Here is a 19854-nt window from a genome sequence, read left to right on the forward strand (position 1 = left end):
CTCCGTAGTTTGTAGTACAGTGCGCTACTTTTTAAAAGAAGTTGTGCGATACAAAACAGCAGTTAGTAGGAATTCTTGGCAATTATTTTTAACGTTATACTTAAATAAAGAATCAGTGCAGAAAAAGTGAGTTCGTAGAGTGAAATATCAAAATATATTAAGAGATGATAAGTTCTACACTGGTGTGCAAAACTTAAGCAACAAGTGGTTTTTCGGCCACAGCTCCCCAACAAAGTATAAGATAGCCATGAAATTGCAGTATAATATGCACGTAATTCAGTAGGAAGATTATTTGTATGCCAATATTAGAAATGAAACGTCGTAGGTGATGTAAGTGTACGTAAACCTTGTGGGTCGGCGCGCGCAGGTCAAAGCTGTGATAAAAGGATGAAGAGCACGATAGTTAAAGACATTCGCTGCAAGTGATTTGTTTTGTGAAACATGTCTTCAAGAAATCATTTAGACGACTTTACTCGAGGAAGAATCATTGGGAAGCTTGAGGAGGGGCGTAGTGTGACCAGTGTCGCCGAAGAGTTCGGGATCAACAAAAGTGCTGTTTCTCATGCTTGGAATGCCTTTAAAACTACTGGTACAGCTGTTCGGAAGGTTGGTGGTGGCCGTCTAAGGAAAACAGCACCAAGAGATGACCGTTACATTGTCCTCCAGGCGAAAAGAAACCGTTTTCAGTCAGCGAGCGCCATATCTCATCAACTGTGCACAGCCGCAGGACGACAAGTATCAAGATTTACAGTGGCCAGACGCCTTCACAAGGTGGCTTATTTGCTAGACGTCCTGATCGCTGCATACCTTTAAAAGTTAGCCATCGGCGGCACCGTTTAGAGTGGTGCAGAGAACACGAAACCTGGACACCTCATCAATGGAGTCACGTCCTCTTCACAGATGAGAGTCGTTTTAGTGCTACAAGCGATTCTCAGTTGATCTGGAGAGAGGTTGGAGCTCGATTTCATCCCAATAACATCGCAGAAAGAGATATTTACGGTGGTCCTGGAGTTGTCGTCTGGGGTGGCATTATGTTGAACGGGCGGATTGAGCTTCAGATCTTCGACCGTGGTTCTGTAACTGGAGACCGCTACTGCAATGAGGTAATCCTACCCCATGTGCGTCTGTTCCGAGAGGCCATTGGACGAGACTTCATTTTTATGGATGCAATGCTCGGCCACACCGTACTGCTAATGTTCAAGAGCTTCTGGAAAGTGAAGATATCACGCGAAAGGATTGGCCAGCTTACTCTCCAGATCTAAATCCCATAGAGCATGTGTGGGATGCATTAGGGAGACGTCTTGCGACACGACAGTATCCTCCTGGTAACACCCATCAGCTGAATGATGCGTTAAAGGAGGAATGGAGACGTTTACCCCAAGAACTCCTGGATAATCTGGTGCTTAGCATGGAGAGACGATGCCAAGCAACAATTACAGTAAGGGGAGGGCATATCCCATACTAGGGAACATCTGCCAGTTGTACTTACGCTTCTTCAGGCAATCATGTGTAACGCCACTATATGTCAAATAAAGCCTTTTTTTGTTCCATACCCTACTTTAAGCTTTATATTCATTTCTGCGCCATTATTCTTTTACCATCGTTTTAAGTGCAAAATAATGTACATCATATTCAAATTTCATGTCAGTCGGATGATTTCTTGTAGAGTTATGACAAAAAACGCACTTGTTGCTTAAGTTTTGCACGCCAGTGTAATTTGTTTGCATTTCGATATTGAAACTTCAAGGGTTACTCTATATTTGCCTGAACTCATTTTTCATTTCTTTTAAGTTAATAATGGAGAGGAAAAAAATTTGCAATGAAAAGTTTCTCCCGTGCGTCCTCTTAAGGCTCTCCATCACTATCGTTTCGGCAAATCTTGCTTTTTCTATACGCAATTATATTCCAACTTCTTACTGAAGCCGTTGCGAAAAAACCGAAACTATTCTAAAAGTGTGGAGAGTGGGGAAAAACGAGTAATTTTGAAATGCTTCTTTTATTTGCAAAGAGTATAGTACTATTAATTACTTTCTGATATCCTAGAGTTCGAAATCAGAAGGATATGAAATAGTAGTTATATTCCATCTACAGCATTCATTGCCCATGAAATTTGATGAAAAAATTAAATGAAATAAAACAATTCAAAAATAACAATATTTTGATTTTATTAACTGTTTTTGAGAAGTATATTTCTGCAAACAAAGTCTTCTTGTAAGAAAGTATTATCTTAGCTTTTCACAAAAAATACGTAAACCAGAAAATTTAAACAACAGTTTTTTTAAGTTTAAATTTGTTTTTCTTTAACTTTTTTTGATGTAAAGAAAAGCTTTTTTACATCAAAATCACTTTAAGAAAAACAAATAGCTAATGCTTTTATAGTTATATAACAATACAAAAAAACAAAACAAAAACAAATTCCAAAAGTGGATAAATGTAGCTAATATTTTCTTTTTACAAATACCAAAGCTACAGTCATTTATTAAGCATTTTGTAAAGCATTTATGATAATGCCATTTGCTGCTTTGAAAGCTGTGCGCCAAGCTTCTACAGCACTGTCGTCCATAACGCTCTTTCCAAGGGCTTCGATTAGAAAACTGACCAGAAAACTGGCAAGATTCTGAAAAGACATAAAATAGTTTTTGTATATTCTAAAACAAAAATAACAAATTTCAATTAATGTATATACTACCAACATTTAAAAATGTTGTGCGGCGACGCTTAAGAAAGCAACCGAGCGTTTCTAGGCTAGATGAGATTGATTAGTTGAGAAACTTAAAGCAGAGCAAGGATTCTGTCAATTCATTTAGGTATTATTACTACCAGCATTTAGAAATGTTATGCGGCAATGCTTAAGAAAGCCATCAAGCATTTCCAGGCTGGATGAGATTGATTGATTGAGAAACTTAAAGCAGAGTAAGGATTCTGTCAATTCATTTAGGTATTATTACTTCCTTCCTTCCTCAATGGCACGACAGCCCCGGGTGGGCCCTGGCCTTCTCAATCAACTTCCTCCAGGCCTGCCTCCGCCTGGCAGTTGTCTTCCAGTTTGAGACTTTTAAGACTGAAAAGTCTCTTTCCACGCAGTCGGCCCATCTCAGCTTTGGTCGACCTCTGGGCCTTGATCCGATGGGCTGAGCCAAAAAGATTATGTTTGTCGAACGCTCTCTGTTCATTCGAATGATGTGACCAGCCCATTTAATTCTTTGGATTTTTACATACTTGACAACATCAGGCTCTCTAAGGGCCCGATAGAGTTCTGAGTTTGAACGTCTGTACCAAGTACCATCAACTTGTTTGCCCCCAAAAATGGATCTTAGGATCCGACGTTCGAAGATTCCCAAGGAATTCTCATCTTTCTGTGTTGTTGTCCAAGTTTCTGAGGCATATGTTAGGATAGGTCTGATTAAGCATTTATAAATTAACTGTTTAGTGTCTCTTATTAGTAGGTTTGATTTTAAATATTTTTTTAAACTACCAACATTTAAAAATGTTATGCGGCAATGCTTAAGAAAGCCACCAAGCATTTCCAGGCTGGATGAGGTTGATTCATTGAGAAGCACAAAGCAGAGTAAGGTTTCCGTCAATTCATTTAGGTATAGGTATTCATTCATAATAGGTAATCATTTCTAGGTTTAGGTATAGGTTACAATTTTCATTTCAGGTATAGATTTAAAGCTTATGTTTCATCTAGCTAGGGTAAAATTCTTCGATAGCTTTTCTTTGGAAATTTAGTTTCAGTAAATTTAAAAAATTTCGAGTTGAAAAAAATGAGTGTTACATTTAATGGACGATGCCTGAAGATGATTTTATTTCTTTACGTAATTTTAAAATGTGTTTAAATATTGATGAACCCCTTTAATAATTACAAAACGTTCTAAATCATGAATGGCGGCATGAACGGTGACACTTTGATAGTAGCATGCGAAAACGTATTAACATTTAAAAATAAATAACTAAAATAAACTAAAAAAAATAATAATGTCCTTTTCACGAACCTAAAAAGAATTTAGGATAGAGGACTAGATTTTTTTTTAAAATCCTAAGCTACGAATTGAGTACTGATTGTTTAAATATTTGGAAATATAATTATTTCGATGTTTAATTGAATAAGTATCAGAGCAATATGTTATCGTGCCATTTTAATATAACATTTATGATTAAATAAATCGGGACTTATTTTGAACATCTCATAATTTCTTAAAACATCATTTGCATAACTTTTTTAAAAAATAAATCTGTTTATTACGTTTACTCAAAGCTAGAGAAGCATGATGATTGTTTTCTATTCATCACGTTTTGATGAGTTTATTTCATTTAATTTGTTCATGGTAATGATTAAAATTTATTTAGATGGCCGAGGAATATATTTCTTTCTTCTCACAGTTTTTTTTTCAAGTTAGAAAGAATTAAAATGCAGTGAAAGCGTATTATATTTCCTTACAATAGAATTTTGGCAATAATTAGTAATTTATCACATACAAACAAGAATAGATGTAGTCAGAATTACTTTAGTAATAATTCAATATTTATTGTCAGGTAATAACTGTTGTAATAAAAAAAAATTAAATTCAAATAAAGTAAATTACTTTAATTAAAATAAATTAAAATTAAATATGTTCCACGCCAATGGTAAGCAAATCGCCTCTTTTCAAAAGATGCTTAAATAACTTAAGGGAGAAAAATTAAATCACAATCGCGACATTTTGTTAAATGAACTTTTATTTTATGCATAATTGCAAAATACATAATTGCAATATGCAAAATTGCAATTGATGTTAAATTTATAAGTAAATTGAGAAAAAATTGGAAAATTATCCAGGTTGTCGATAACATGTCTCCAAAGAAGCATCTTATGCTATTCCCTAAAAACTTCTGACGTGCAACAAAAGCTTTCATCAATAATAAATATGAATTTAAAGTAAATGGATTGGTTAATAAGGCAGTTATCTACAATGAACAGTCTTATATTAGACTTACATTCATAGTATAATTTCTCTCCTAATTAAGAAATAACGAGTACTGTAATTGGCTACCTGCAAGTGATGCCACGTGGCCTAAGCAAATGCCACGATTCAACGGCCAATCAGGTTCGACATCTACGCGTAACATCGCTTGCAGGTCCCCAATTAAATCTGACCCGAAAAGGGATTTAGCGCGATCATAAATAAAGCTTAATAGCTAAAACGTTAACACACATAGTTTATACACAACCAGCAGATTTTAGCGGTCTTTTTCTTCTCGAGTTGCAGGTACCTAATTGTAACATATCTCAAAAATAAATAAAAAATTTCCAGAAGAAAAATTACCTCAAAATGAATTGGTTGAATACTTCGAGGTTTGTGGCCTGATCCTATTCGTACTAAAATTTGAACAAGACAGTCAACATCGCCAAGACTATCAACAATGGAATTCAAAGCATACATGACCGCCATTGCATGGGCTAAAACTTTCTTATCGTCACGCAACTTTTCTAGAGGAACGTCAGCAAATGGAAAAAGTTTCTGGTATTCAGGATATTTATGAAAAAATCTAAAAAGGAAAATCAATTTACATAAACTTATCTGAAAAATAAATCAAAAATACTGTTTACAATCGATTTGGCATTCTTACTATTGTCACATATTGCTATGCTACGTTCTGGTTAGACCTGTATTGCCCAGGGGCGTATAGATGTCGTTTGACTTCGCCATTTGCCTGAAACCGTTTGAACAGAGCTTTTTTGAGCCACATGCGAGAGATCTGGTCTCTATGTTGGGTGGCTCAAAACTTCCTATTCGATTCTCCTCATAAGTCCCTTTATAATTTAGTTGCTCATGAGCTACCGCCGTCGTGCAACATGAATGTGCAAAGTAGACCGAGATGTTTCAGCTTGATTGCCTTTCTGAGGTTTGTTAAAGTTTGCAAATAACAGTAACCATTGGTTCTATCTCCATAACTCCAGGAAATTGAATTGAGCTTCCTTCCATTTCGTGTTAATTTCTCAAGCGGAATAATTAGACTGGCAGCTGCTTGCTTATCATTCCTTAGATGGCAAGTAGTTGTAGTACCTAGCGAGGGAAAATTGAATCGCTGTCGGATATCAGCAACAACATTTCAACTCGCTTCTTATTTATCTATTTAATTATTTTTTTAAAAAAAAACACATCATGGTTTAAGTTAGTCATATCAACAACATAATTTTAACTAGCTTTTTATTTACTCTTCTTTTTAAAAACATCATAGTTTAGGTTCAATGCCCCAAGTCTCGTTAATTTACTGATTATACATACTTAATGTTATAAAGACAAATTTTGCAAGGGTAATAATATCATTGCAGGAAGTTGTATTGAAAATATTACATGAATCAGAATTTGAGAAATCTTAAGTTTTTTATTTAGTATAATGCGTTGCAAATGTGCATATCTGATAAACAAGAAAAAGAAAGAATTAGAGATTTGTTCAAGAACATTTCCGCCATCTATTGTAAATTTAGAATACAAGATAATTTAGAGCCATTGCGTCAAGATATTTATTTCTCTATATCTATCAATTTATTTTTTCTATAGATGCTTTTTAACGAAAAAATTTTCTTGTTACAGTTAAAACACAGACTCATATTTATAGACATTATAATTACGTGCTTTAAATGCTCAAATGTGAAGGATTATTTTTTAAATATTAATAAATGGTAATTAAGGTGGATTACGATGACATGCGTAGGCTGTAAGCAATTTAAAATAAGAAAAAAAGGAAATAAATGTCAAAGGTAGAAAGTATTCAATTATAAAAATCCATAATTACGTTTAAGTTGAGTTTCAGATCAAATAGCGTTTTAATATCCATTTTTTAGTAACATTTTATGATATCTAGATATTAAATGCTTTGAAATAGAATGGAATATTACTAAAAGAAATTTACTTGTGAAAAACTACGCCAGATTCTAAAACAACAAAGAACTAAAAAAAAAGAAAAAAAAGAGTATTCTTACAACTTTTCAAATCTGCAATACAACTTAACCTTATCGTTTTCGGGGGACAAAAATGCGGGGGGAAAATTAATTTTTATTCCGTCAATAAACATCATTAATAATTTCATTTAATTCTAAACAAGGAATCGCGTTGCTATTTAATGGTAGAATTTCAGAAATTTCGAAATTAATTTCTATTTAAAAAAAAATTTACGTTAAGTTTCTATATTTCGTATAAATATTTCCCCTAATACTTTGTAACCAAAAAGATACTATATTTAATGTAAAAGTAGAAAAATTAAAAAAAAAAGAAGAAAAAGTTGTGAGAAGAAGTAGAGCAAACGATTAGAGAAGAAGTAATTTTTATGCGGAATTTTATTTTTTACTGTTTTAACGTTTAATAAAAAAGAATACATATTTTTTCCATACGTTTGTAATTTCTCTTATATCAAATATGAATTTTAATTTGTTCGTTACTTTAATGACGGAGAACAATGTAACATAATTAAAATAATAATTAAAAAAAATTGAAAAACAAAAAACGTGGGGAGCATGAAATACATAACAGTAATGTTATATTCGTGTGTGTATGTGTGCTCTTGAGAATATGTGTATGGTATATCTGTAATTGTAATTGTATCTGAATGTGGAATATGTTTGTGTATATGCATATGTATGTGGATGTATATGCGGCTGTGCATGTGTATGAGTAAGAAAATGTGTATGTGTATATATACTGTTATGTATTTCATGCGCCCCACGTTTTTCGTTCTTCAATTTTTCTTATAATTATTATTCTCCACTACAAAAACGTGGTTTCTAAAAATATTATTTTTTATTTTGAATTTTTTTATTTTAAATTATAATTTTTTAAATTTTTATTTTATATTTTTTAAAAATTATTACTTTTTAATAATTTTTCTTCACTACAAATGACGTGGTTTTTAAAAATATATATTTTTATTTAGATTATTTTTCTTAGTCAAGAGTAGTCAAGACTACTACAAGACCACTAATAAAATAATAGAAATTTCATTTTAAATTAGGGATACAAAAATCTTTATAGAAAAACAATACCTTTACGACTTTCATTAGTTTTATGCTGATGACAACCAAAACAATTTGGAAATGAATGAGGAAAAACTGGATCCTACCACGTGATTTTTCAGCCAATAAAAATACTCCGACAATAAAAATCTTTTCACCTGACATGTAATACTAATTTGAAATAATGGAATCGACAACAAAAGACAATCTCGAAAATAATTTTTTTTTTAAATTTTAATTTTATTTTACTTTGTATGTCTTTTTTCTCTTCATTTTCATGCATTGTCATCCAATTCTGAACTATGTGCCAAATTTGAAGTTTGTAGCTAGTCGGGAAGTTAGTTTAAAATCGATTACAAAATTCCACCCGGACAGACATACACGAAGGGAAGTTCATATAAACGTGGTAATAAAATAGAATTCTGCTTTGATTGCATTTGAGAAATCGTTTTTCTCATAAATAACTTTCAGCTAATGTTTTGGAATATTAATGAGGATCACTCTTTTTGAACGTTTATGTATATTGAGTAAAAGATTTGAAATTTTATTGCAAAATTTCTTTGGAAGTGAAAACAAACTTGTATTCAGAGAAAAGAAACATAACAAGGTATGCATTTAAATTAAAAGTAGTTTGATTTATTTGTGCTTTAAGTGTTTTAACATACCAACACTTAATATGTACCTATTTCCACCATATGACTTTATGTTTCGTGATTGAATGTATGAAATATGGATGCTAGGAAGGAAATAAGCTAACAAAACTTTATTATAATTAGACAAAAATTGTATATTATCAATTTTTTTGTATTACAAATACAAAGAAAAAGAATTTTTAATTCATTGTACATTTTCCATAAATATATTTCTTATAATTGTTATTATTTCTATAATTCTTATAATTATTCTTATAATTATAAGAATATAAAAGAATTATTATTCTTATAATTAATAGTAATTCCTCTAAGAACTTGTGTTGTCTTGATTGTTTCGACATTTTTCTGGACAAAACTAACAGTTAGTTAGAAATGAAGTAAAGCTATCAAAATAAAATATAAGCTACTTACCAAAACATTTAGTTTTTGTTACTTTTTCTTACACAAATATGCCAATCTAAAATTTTCGGTACTTGCTTGAAATTTAAATTCACAGTTATTCTGATTGAACTAACTACGCAGCAGTCTTTGCAGAAATGTGCAATTAATCGAATACTATACGTTGAAAATGCATTACGTAGTAATTTCTGATCGGATAACCTTATAACGCAATAAATTGTTCTCCCCGTTCAATGACCGGTTGTGATAGAAATAGGTATACGACAGGTATTATTCAAAAGAAAATAATAATAATAATAATAATAGAATATTAACTGTATACAATTCTTAAAAAAAAGTGATGAAGTCCAATGTGCAAAAACGATAAGATGATAAGGCGCAGTTTCGATGCAAAAGTTCTTAAACGGTCATTTGACCGGTTATGGTATGTTCAGTGTTGAACTATAAATCTTTTAACTTATCTATATTTACCTCACTTCAAGTCACAATACTAGCGGCAAAATATTTAAACACAAATCTCAAAATTTGATGTTCAGCTTTCTAAAAATATTAAGATGTTTAACTTTCCTAATTTCGCCCGAAATTATCCGAAATCAACTTCAACAATAGTGTTAACATTATACCATTATTCAGTTTAAAAAACAAACGCATTATTTTTGTAAGACATCATCTTCTCGCCAATAAATGTGAACGTGGTTTTCTCCTGATATGAAACATTAAACAAGTATTTATAATTAACATAATGGTTTTTATGGACTTACACACATTATTTTTCGAAACTATTTCTAGCTGTGTTTAAAAATAAGTGCGTGTCCATAAAAAAACATATGGGTCACTGAAAAGGTATAAATAGACTAAAAAAATTTTCTTAAATTAAAGTAATTAAAAAAGTGATAAAAATTACATAAATACCTTTATTTATTTTTGTTATATGTCCTTATAATAATGGTCAAGTTTTCTATTTTATTTTTTACAAGATTTAAAATATTTCAAATGCTGTCTTGCCCACGGAGGAGATGTAATAGTCAACGGAGGAGACATTTTATGTTATAAAATATAAAATGTCAATGAAGACTAATTTATTAATTATTGGGTACAACTGATATGAGTTTAACATTAATAAGTAAATAATAAAATATTTCATTACTAGAGATAGAGCTACTTCCGATTAATCATGCTGCTATGAAAGGAAACATCCATTTTTAACCTAGATGTAAAATTATTTAAGCAACTCTTACTGAATATTAATAAATTAAAATGTAAAGACTATTAAAATAAAAATTCAGACTCCACGTGAAAGTTGAGTGTTGAGGGTACTCTTTTATGAACATTTTATGCAAGTTAAACATACTGTCATCCAAATAACGTTTTTGTTTTTTCTCTTTTCTTCTTGTTATTGTTTCTTTTTTCCCTGGGCACAAACGGCTTGTTCTATCAATTTCTAGAAATTTAAGTACATTTAATCACTATTTTTCTGTTAAATCTTTTTCTGACACAGATTTTAAAGTATTGTTCCTCTTAATTTTTTTTGCTTTCTTCAAACAATATAGGGTTTTCTTTTAATTTCTGTCTAGCTTGTCTCATACTAAGTTTTTTCTGTTTCCTTCTCTTTTGCATTTGAACATTTTATTGTTTTCTTTTTTTACATTTTGGTTTTACCATGTGAAAAATGTTAAACATCACAGAAATTATTTAGAAAAATTGCCAATATTTACTTCTCTGAGAAGAAAAAGTTAAACGTAATTGATTTTCTTTAAAAATAGAAACAAATTAACATATTTGTTCCATTTAAAAAAATATCAATTAAAGGAAAAAAGTTTTTAAATTATTAAATTGTATTATGGTTATCTAACACATTGTCTCTTCCATTGACGGTGTCTTCTCTTCCGTGCACTTGCTACGTCCACGGAGGAGACAAAAACTAGTTCTTGAATTTTACTGATTTTTAATTTTAAAGTTACAAAAATGAGGCTGTTCTTTTTATTAAATATACTATTTTTGCAATCTAAAATTCATCTATCAAAAAAAAAATTTTTTTTCTTCTTACCTTCTTTATGATGTTCACGGAGTATACGGTGAGAACTTTGCCAAACCCCAGTTGAACACAACAATCCAAAACTAACACCAAGGAGAACAAAAACAGCTGATAGTTAACATTAGAAAATGGAATGGATACCTTTCCCAGCAGCTGTCTTATAGGGATTTCACATATGCTGCCCTTTATTGCATATTTACCGAATTATATTAATTGTCCATGGAGGGAGACTTCATTTTTGATGGACAAAGTTTACTAGTAATTTATTTTATGAAAATAAATTTTTTTCGAAGAAATATTATATAAAAAGTTACTATAAACATTTAACTAGGTAAAACTACAAAAATCATTAAAATAACATTTAAATTGTTTAACAGCCATTAAAAATTATTTTGTGTCACAGACGTAGGGACGTCCACGGAGGGGATTTTGAAGTTATGTTTATTAAAAAATAAGAGTGAAATATTAAGTACATTTAGCAGAAATGCATATGATTTGTTAGTTAGAACTTTACGAAAAATGATGAAGAAAAATATTAAGAAATCTGCTGTATTTCCTAATATTTATTGCTAAAGGACATAAAAAATCACATTTTTGTGAGAATGACACATATACGTTATTTTTTATTTAATAAATATTAATTGTTTTTTCTTCAATTCGAAAGTATCATTTCTTCGAAGAAGAAAAGAATAATATTTTAGAGAATTCAATTAGGCATTCTAAATTTTAAATTGAATTTTTAGAGAATTCAATTTAGAATTTCTTACGAGAATTCAATTAGACTTTAATAGCAAAACGGCATATGGAATATATCGCCAATAGAAATTAAATTCAGTGATCCCAATTTTATGTCCAAATAATGGCAATATCTATTTTCAACTTCAGAGAAATTCTTTTTTAAAAAAATGGGAAGATATAAGAAGTCTTAAACACGTAGTACAAAATAAAAAAGAAAGCGAGCACCTTAATAACAATTGATTTAACGACCAAACTTTCTCGTATTAAGATTCAATTTTAATAGTTCCAAGTTAAGTTCAATTCAAAGTTCAGTTTTAATAGTTCATAGTTCTAAATTTTAATATGCTAAAAATTTGTGCTGACGGTATTTTAGGTTGCCATATGTCAGAATTTTTTTTTTTTAATGGTTTTGAACTTTTCAAGACAGGATCAAAGGGTGAAGGGGCCCAGGACTGTTGTGTAAATTGGGATCCTATAAATGATTAATTAGCTAAAATATTTAATGTTTTCGATCATAATGCATTTTTTTAATAAATATTAAGCTTGAGTCGTGATGTTTCAGGGGATAGAGCGTTCACCTTCCAATGAGGTGAACCGGAGTTCGAATCCCCCGCGATCGGTGGTCGAAGAGAATCCGCATCCGGCTTGCACCGACCACAGTGCTGACATGAAATATCGGTTCTAGGGGTGTTTCACCGAACATACCACCTGTGGTCTTTACCCCCACCCCTACAGAATGAAAGGAACTCCTGAGGTAGGTATACTGACATCGGAAACAAGTACAGAGGTTAACATAAGATTGATTTTTGGCATAACAATATGAAGTCAAAAATCTCGCCAGTGATATGTTTGTAAACTACACCTTCCCTCTTACACACGAATTAGCTGCGCATGCTCGATAAATCGAAACCAAAAATCGAATACTAGATCAGTTGTGACTAGTATTGACAGCACTGATCTAGTAACTAGTTTTACTCTATAGCCACGCCCTCGAGTGAGCTGTGGTGCTTCTTTATTGTAATTTATTCCTTCTTTTATAAGTTGTAATGATTAATATTAATTCATAACATTCTGTCTCTTTGCAGAAAAATAGGAAAATTCGCAAGTTTTATAACACATTTTTTATCTCGAATTTTTGAAAGATTTATAATTTGTAAACTTTAAAATTAAAAAAAAAAACTAATGTGTTCTTAAAAATTAATTCTTTATATCATTCTGAAATTCAAATACTTGAAAAAAAAAAAAACACAATTTATGTACTTACAAAAAATAAATAAATAAAATTAAATAAATAAAATAAAGAACATTTTAGTGAGCAATCTGAGCTGCCCAAAACATTAAATTTCATATAAAGCACAAGAAATTGGAAAATGATAATAATTGCTGAGTCTCATTATTATCTGTTAGCATTCAATTAGTTTGTAAAAAGCGTTTTTCTGGTTTTCATTTATGCTTAATGGAAATTCTAATTATTTTCATTCAAAAAGTCTTTCAAAATGTCATTTTACTCCTCTATTTCAATTACGAGTTATTTTGATATCTGCTTTGTGTACAAAAAAGTACAAAAATAAGAAGAGAATTTCACAACATTTACTAAGATGATAGACTATATATCCAGGATGATAAAAAAAATATTGATTATTAAAAAATAATTTCATTGATATAATAAACATCGAGAAGAAATCCTATTATATATAGGTAATAATATATAGGTTACTACAATAGCTTTTATATTACTCTGATACTTAAATTGCAAGTTACTTTGATTTTTGGATCGTGTTAAAAGTTAAAAATATAAGAAAAGTGTCTCACAACATTCACTAAGATGACAATTTGTCTGTCAAGGATGATTAAAAAAAATTAATGGTTAAAAAAATAATTTCATTGCGATAAAGAACATTAAGCTAGAATTTTATTACCGTTCAGGAATCTAAAACACTTTTTTGTGGTTTTTCCTTGCATGTAACGCAAAATTTAATTATTTATATTTAGTCTTAATTGGAATAAGTTATTCTTATAACTTTAAGGATTATGATTGTACTCCAAGGAGCTTATGAGTAATTTTGATTTCTGGGTTGAATTAAAAATAATGACGTTTCCTTATATTCACAAAGATGATAAACCATCTATCAAGGATGGGAAGAAAAAAAAACTTGATTATTTAAAAATAACTTCTTTTGGATAATGAATATTTGGCTGGAATGCCTATTACCGATAAAAACAATCTGAAAAACATTTTTGTAGTTTTCTTTAGCATGTTACGCAAAATTTGATAATTTAATTTTATTTAAAATAGGTTATTTTTATAGCTTTCATAAGAATATAACTGTATTTCGATACTTAAATTGTAGCTTATTTTGTTTTACTGGTTGAGTTAAAAAGAAGAGCTTTTCGTTTATATTCAATAAATTGATACATTATCTGGTTCATAATTTTATAACCGTCGTCGAACAGCCGACCTAATTTTGTGTTTACTCCTACTGATGTTCAACTCCGTAAATTAAATTTTAAATCCAATCCAGAAGACAAGGATAGTCCTGGTTCAGGTATTGAGAGAAATTTGCCTTCGTGGAGAACTTCTTGATAGAACTAACCAGCATTTGCGTTACATGGAGAGGAAAACCACGAAAACCTCCCACGGTTAGCCTGACCTGAAGGAGACTCCTGATCTTCTGAGCCACAACGGCTAGGCGTAAATAATAATCAAAATTGGTTGCTTATAAAAAAATTATTTCATTGAGATAAGGATGAACATTTAGTTGAAATCCTATTACCGCCAAGCAATCCGAAGAACATTTTCGCGGCTTTCCTTTGCGTGTAACGCAAAATTTAATTATTTTAATTTAAACTTAATCTTGGTTAAAATAAATTATTTTTATAACTTTTATAAACATTGTTTTACGCCGATATTTAAATTGTGCGTTACTTTGATTTTTGGGATGAATTTAAAATTACAAAAAAATATGAAGAGCATCTAGTTATATTCACCGAAATAATTGGCTGTCTGTCAAAGATGCTAAAAAAATCACTTATTGCATAAAATTCATTACGATTACTGAGCATTTCGCAGGAACTCTTTAAGCGTCAAGCAATCTGAATGATATTTTCGTGGTTTCCCTTTACGTGTAACGCAAAATATGATTGTTTTCTTAAAAAAAAAGACATTCACAAAGGCAGCAATGGTTAAATATTTACATAAATTATAAGTTATTTTATCTTTATTCCTTGTTAAAACAAAACAAAATGAAGAACATTTATTGATTGTGGGCAATTCATTAGCAAGGTAGTTAGTCTTACGCGGACTAAATTATTATATATATATATATATATATATATATATGGCAGTACTTTTACTTTCGTTACTTGTACCGCCGTATATATATATATATTTATATAATTTAAATAATTATTCGTACAAAGTTTTTAATAAATCGAATTCATAATGAATGCTACGAATAATTATTTTCATGAATAAGATTTTTATTTTCAATTATCATCGGAAAATTTAACAAATTTACGGTTGCATGGCTTATATTTTGTTTAAAAAAATGCGTCCTTAATGTGCATTTTTAATTATAACGATTTTAAAACTAAATGTTTAATTATTCACATCCAGCAGGAAAATTAATTTACGAATTTTATCTATCTTTAATTAAAATTCTTAAAAGTATCCTTACTATTCGTTACAACGCCATCCTCACTGGATGCACTTTTACACGCGAGCGGCAACGTGATTAGAGAGTTTTGAGGATTTCTGTCGCATCCGAAAAAAATCACATTCAGTGCAAACGGTCCTTTAAAAATCTAAAAAATTCTGTTGTGTTAGTCATGAGCATAGCCAGTGGAGATCACGGTAATTATTTTTAAAAAACTGCTCGTCTATTTTAAGTTTTAAGTCATTTACATTTAAATACATATAAAAATAAATATGCATCTGTGCAGTGCATAATAAAACGGATCACCCGGAATTACTTTTCGTCGAATAGTCGGATCTTACTATTCTAAGACTCAACATAAATGGCTTGGTTGAAGGGTGAGCTCAAATTTGCTAATTAATAAGGGTAGACGATATTTTAAGTTTCTAAGCCAAGCACAAAAACATTTTTTCTCTAAATAAACATACATTTTCTTTGACGGATTTTGATACCCCTAAAAGAAGGAGGTAATCGCTATCTCGTAAATATGGTTGGACTCTTGTACGTACTTTAACATTATGCGTATTTTAAAATATCTCGAGAACATTTTAAATGAAATAAAAAAAATTGCAAAATGTGAAATATTAATAATAAAAAAATGGTGTTTTAAAAGCGTTATTTTAACTTTATTTAGCACTTTGTTTTAAACATAAAAATATTTTTTAACGAACTTATTTTTTTAAATTTTTTTTCTATACTGTTGGGTAAATATATTGATAAATTTCAATTTGATTTATTTTCAAATTAAGAAATCTTTCGTTATTTTTGTGATCATTTTTAGAAAATGTAGCAAAACTTGCGTTTACTTTTTCATTTAGAATTTGAAGATTACGATCGAACTTAACAATAATGTAATTATTTATGCAAAATAATACAAGGAAACATTGTTTATTTTTAAAAAAAGCGTTTTTTACAAATCAAAGTCTTTAACACTTTCTTTTAAGCGTATAATAAATTTCTTAACAAGCTTTTTTTTTTAAAATTTTCTAAATTTTCTTTCGATAATTTTAACTAGATATATTTATAAAATTCCCTTCTTATTTTTAAACTGATAAATCTTTCAAGGAGCGAAAATTTTAAGAAATTATAGCAAAACTTATGTTCACTTTTTAGTTTAAAATTCGAATCTTGTTCTAGTCAAACGAACTTAATTATTTATGTGAAATAATAATAGTAAATAAAAATTTGTGATGTTTCAAAAGCGACAGAGAGGGTGTTTAGTACTGGGGGTAATGTTCGAAAAAACAGAGCATCTTTTATCATTTAAACATTCGGAAATGTTGATATATTTTTATTTCCAAATAAAAATTTCATATGAAGTTTCAATTTCGCTCAATTGGATATGGTTCATTTAGTAAAATTATTTTTTTTGCTTCAAACTTTTTTTTTTCTTTTCAAAATTTAATTCACTTAAACTAATTGATTTCCGAATAAATTCATAAACCTATCGTTTTAAACTTTCTTTGATTTCTAGTTAAAAGTTTAGTAAAGTATATAACTTAAATTAAGACTGCTTATACCTTATAAACGATAAAGAGGTGCAAATATTGTATCTACACACATTTTTTCAATAAATATTTTAAGCAAGATTGGTACATTGTAGTCAATTTAGTTAACATCTTTCTTAAGCAAAACATATCTATCTTCAAATTTATAAATTGACTTAAATCAATTTGAGTATGGAGTTTTGATAGAAATCTGATTTTCTGTGCCTTACAAATAAATGAAATTAAATAATACTATATCGCGATACAAAAATACTATATCGCGATGCAAAACTGACGATGCATCACGATATATAATTTCTAATATCGCTCAGTCCTAGTCATGACTATTCGGTTTGAGCTCTTTTGGGTAATTTATTATATCGTGAGAATTTTATTTTATTGATTGTTCAGATTGTTTACAGTCAGAAACTAGCAGAAATTAATTATTTTTTATTAAATATCAGCTTCCTTTAATTTTTAATAAGGAATAATATTTATTTCTAAATAGACAAATTGTTCTTTCTATTACACTTAGAGTAAGATTTTCATGTGTGGAATACTTTAAATTGCAACTATGAATAATTAAATCAGTTTTCCATAATTCCTCCTTCACTTCCTTAACCATTTTAACATAGTCAAATCAATTTCCTTTTTGAGTCATCTGAAGTGAAAGTATTAGAGTCTGATAAAAATTTTTTGTAATTATTTTATATTTCTAACAATAATCAACTGTGACTTCGAATACGCTTAAAAGCAATATTATTAAAATAATATTGCTTTTAATTAATATTGCTTAAAATTGTTATAATTTAAAACAAGTCTATTTTTGATGGGTTTTTTTTTAATAGCTAAGCCAAGATATTTACGCACATTAAATAATGTTTCAGTTTAGAATCTTATAAAAATAAATCGAATAAAAAATACAGAATACTTTATTTTAATAAAGTGTACTAATTCGGGTTAGGAAGCTCATTACTGGCTGAAAATTAAACAAGAGAATAATTATAATTCTTCAGAAACAAAGAAGTTATAAAGTGAATGATTTTAACTTAAAAAAAATAAATAAATAAATAAACTTTCGTGTCAAGAAACAAAAATCAATCAAATCGGGTGGAGAGGACCCTTGATTAGTGTAATTTCTTGTTTTTAGGAAATAACCTTTTCTAATATCATTCTAGAAATAAAATCTTGTTCTATTAAGTAATAAACAAACAAAACCAAGTATAATAAAATAAATTCGTTAAAAAAATAAATTCGTTAAAAAAATAAATTAATTAAAAAAGTAAATTAATAAAAAAGGTAAAAGTGGGCAAACTTTCAAAGAAAGTTTTCAGATTTAGTTTTAGTTTCTTTCTCGAGAATCATATATTCTCCTAGTACTTCGACAGCAGACGACTACAAGCGAATATACCGGTTGTGTTTCAAGAAAGAGCCATTCCTACCTATAAACTTTCACTTTTGGCGATCATCATTTGGCATATACTGGGGCGAAAAAGAGTGTCAATCTAGTAGGCAATAAAACCTAGACTAGACTGAGAGTATGGTGATTGATCATCCCCACGCCCATAAAAAGGGGGAAGCAGAGACATTCGGTGAAACACCCCTGACACGGAAATATCCTCAGTGGTAGACGGATCGCGGAATAGAATCCTTTTGCCGCCAGTCTAACCGTGGGAGGTTCTCGTTATCTTCCTCTCCATGTAATGCAAATGCGAGTTAGTTCTATCAAAAAGACCTCCACGAAGGCAAATTGCTCCCAATACTGGATCCAGGTGTCCCCTTGTCTTTTGGATTGGGTTCAAAATTACAAGGTTACGGAATTGAATATTAGTTACTTGTTACCTACGCACGAATATGACCACAATACCACGATCTTCGCGATAATGTGGAGCCTTAATCTTAATGAACCCCCTAGCTCACAACTGGCTGTAGTGAGAATTATTTTATACAGGAAATTAAATATTAAAAAAAAAAAATCACTGCAAAGTTGAGACAGCGGCAAAAGCGATGAACTTTTAAGAAATTAATATATAAGAATTTATTAAATACGAAACATGTAAAAAATTAATATGCTCAACTTTTTACAAACTTATTATAATGCTGTAATCGCCCAACTCCCAGTTGATAAAATTAGGAAGAGACAGTCTTTAAAATTTACCTAGTACATAATTTGTCATATATATATATATATATATATATATATATATATATATATATATATATATATATATATATATATATATATATATATATATATATATATATATATATATATATATATATATATATATATTGAGTGCAAGTCGAACCCGAGAGATTCGAGAGATTGGGGGCAGAAATTCCATTAATCAGGCCCTGTTTTTAATTCTTAAAATTTGGATGGGGTACCATAATCAGGATGCTGGATAGTCTGGTTGGCAGGGCGCTGGACTCACGTTTGTGAGAACGGGAGTTCGAATCCAGCAGGTTAAATCTGTTGGTTCATAAAGTCCTCCATGTTCTCATAACAAATCAATACCTCTGGGGGTACTGAATTGGAGATTGATCGTTCTCTGTTTCAGGGCAAAATTACAATCATTCATAAAATACTTTATATTCATCCACTCAAGTGTTCAAAAACATTTCTTTTAAACTTGTAGTGGAATGACGCTTGAAGTTAATGAAATTTTTCAAATATTAATTCATTACTTGTTTTTATGTTAAAAAAAGTAACTCATTTTTAAGATTGCTAGAAAAATATGAGTCTTCAGCTGCGAAGACATTTAAAAGCAGCCTAATCAGCAATTTGTAATTCAATCTGGCAACACTGGTTTCAGAAACGCAGCAGAAAAAAAGTTACGCAATATTACACAGC

The 19854-nt window shown here is 29.9% G+C and overlaps 1 protein-coding gene across 1 annotated transcript in view; it reads right to left on the reverse strand.

Moving 5' to 3' along the window:
• Positions 1 to 2148: 2148 nt before the first annotated feature.
• glob1 (globin 1) overlaps positions 2149 to 19854 on the reverse strand; it is a 52008-nt gene continuing 34302 nt past the window's right edge. Inside the window, exons 2-3 of the mRNA XM_043053401.3 lie at positions 5307 to 5529; positions 2149 to 2617 (exon numbers count right to left, since the gene is read on the reverse strand). Of these exons, the coding sequence (XP_042909335.1) occupies positions 2480 to 2617; positions 5307 to 5529 (361 nt within the window). The 3' untranslated portion in view covers positions 2149 to 2479. The remainder of the gene's footprint in view (positions 2618 to 5306; positions 5530 to 19854) is intronic.

The sequence above is a fragment of the Parasteatoda tepidariorum genome, chromosome 7, assembly GCF_982258835.1.
Source record: "Parasteatoda tepidariorum strain Cologne lab strain chromosome 7, Ptep-v5.0, whole genome shotgun sequence".
Lineage (NCBI taxonomy): Eukaryota > Metazoa > Arthropoda > Arachnida > Araneae > Theridiidae > Parasteatoda > Parasteatoda tepidariorum.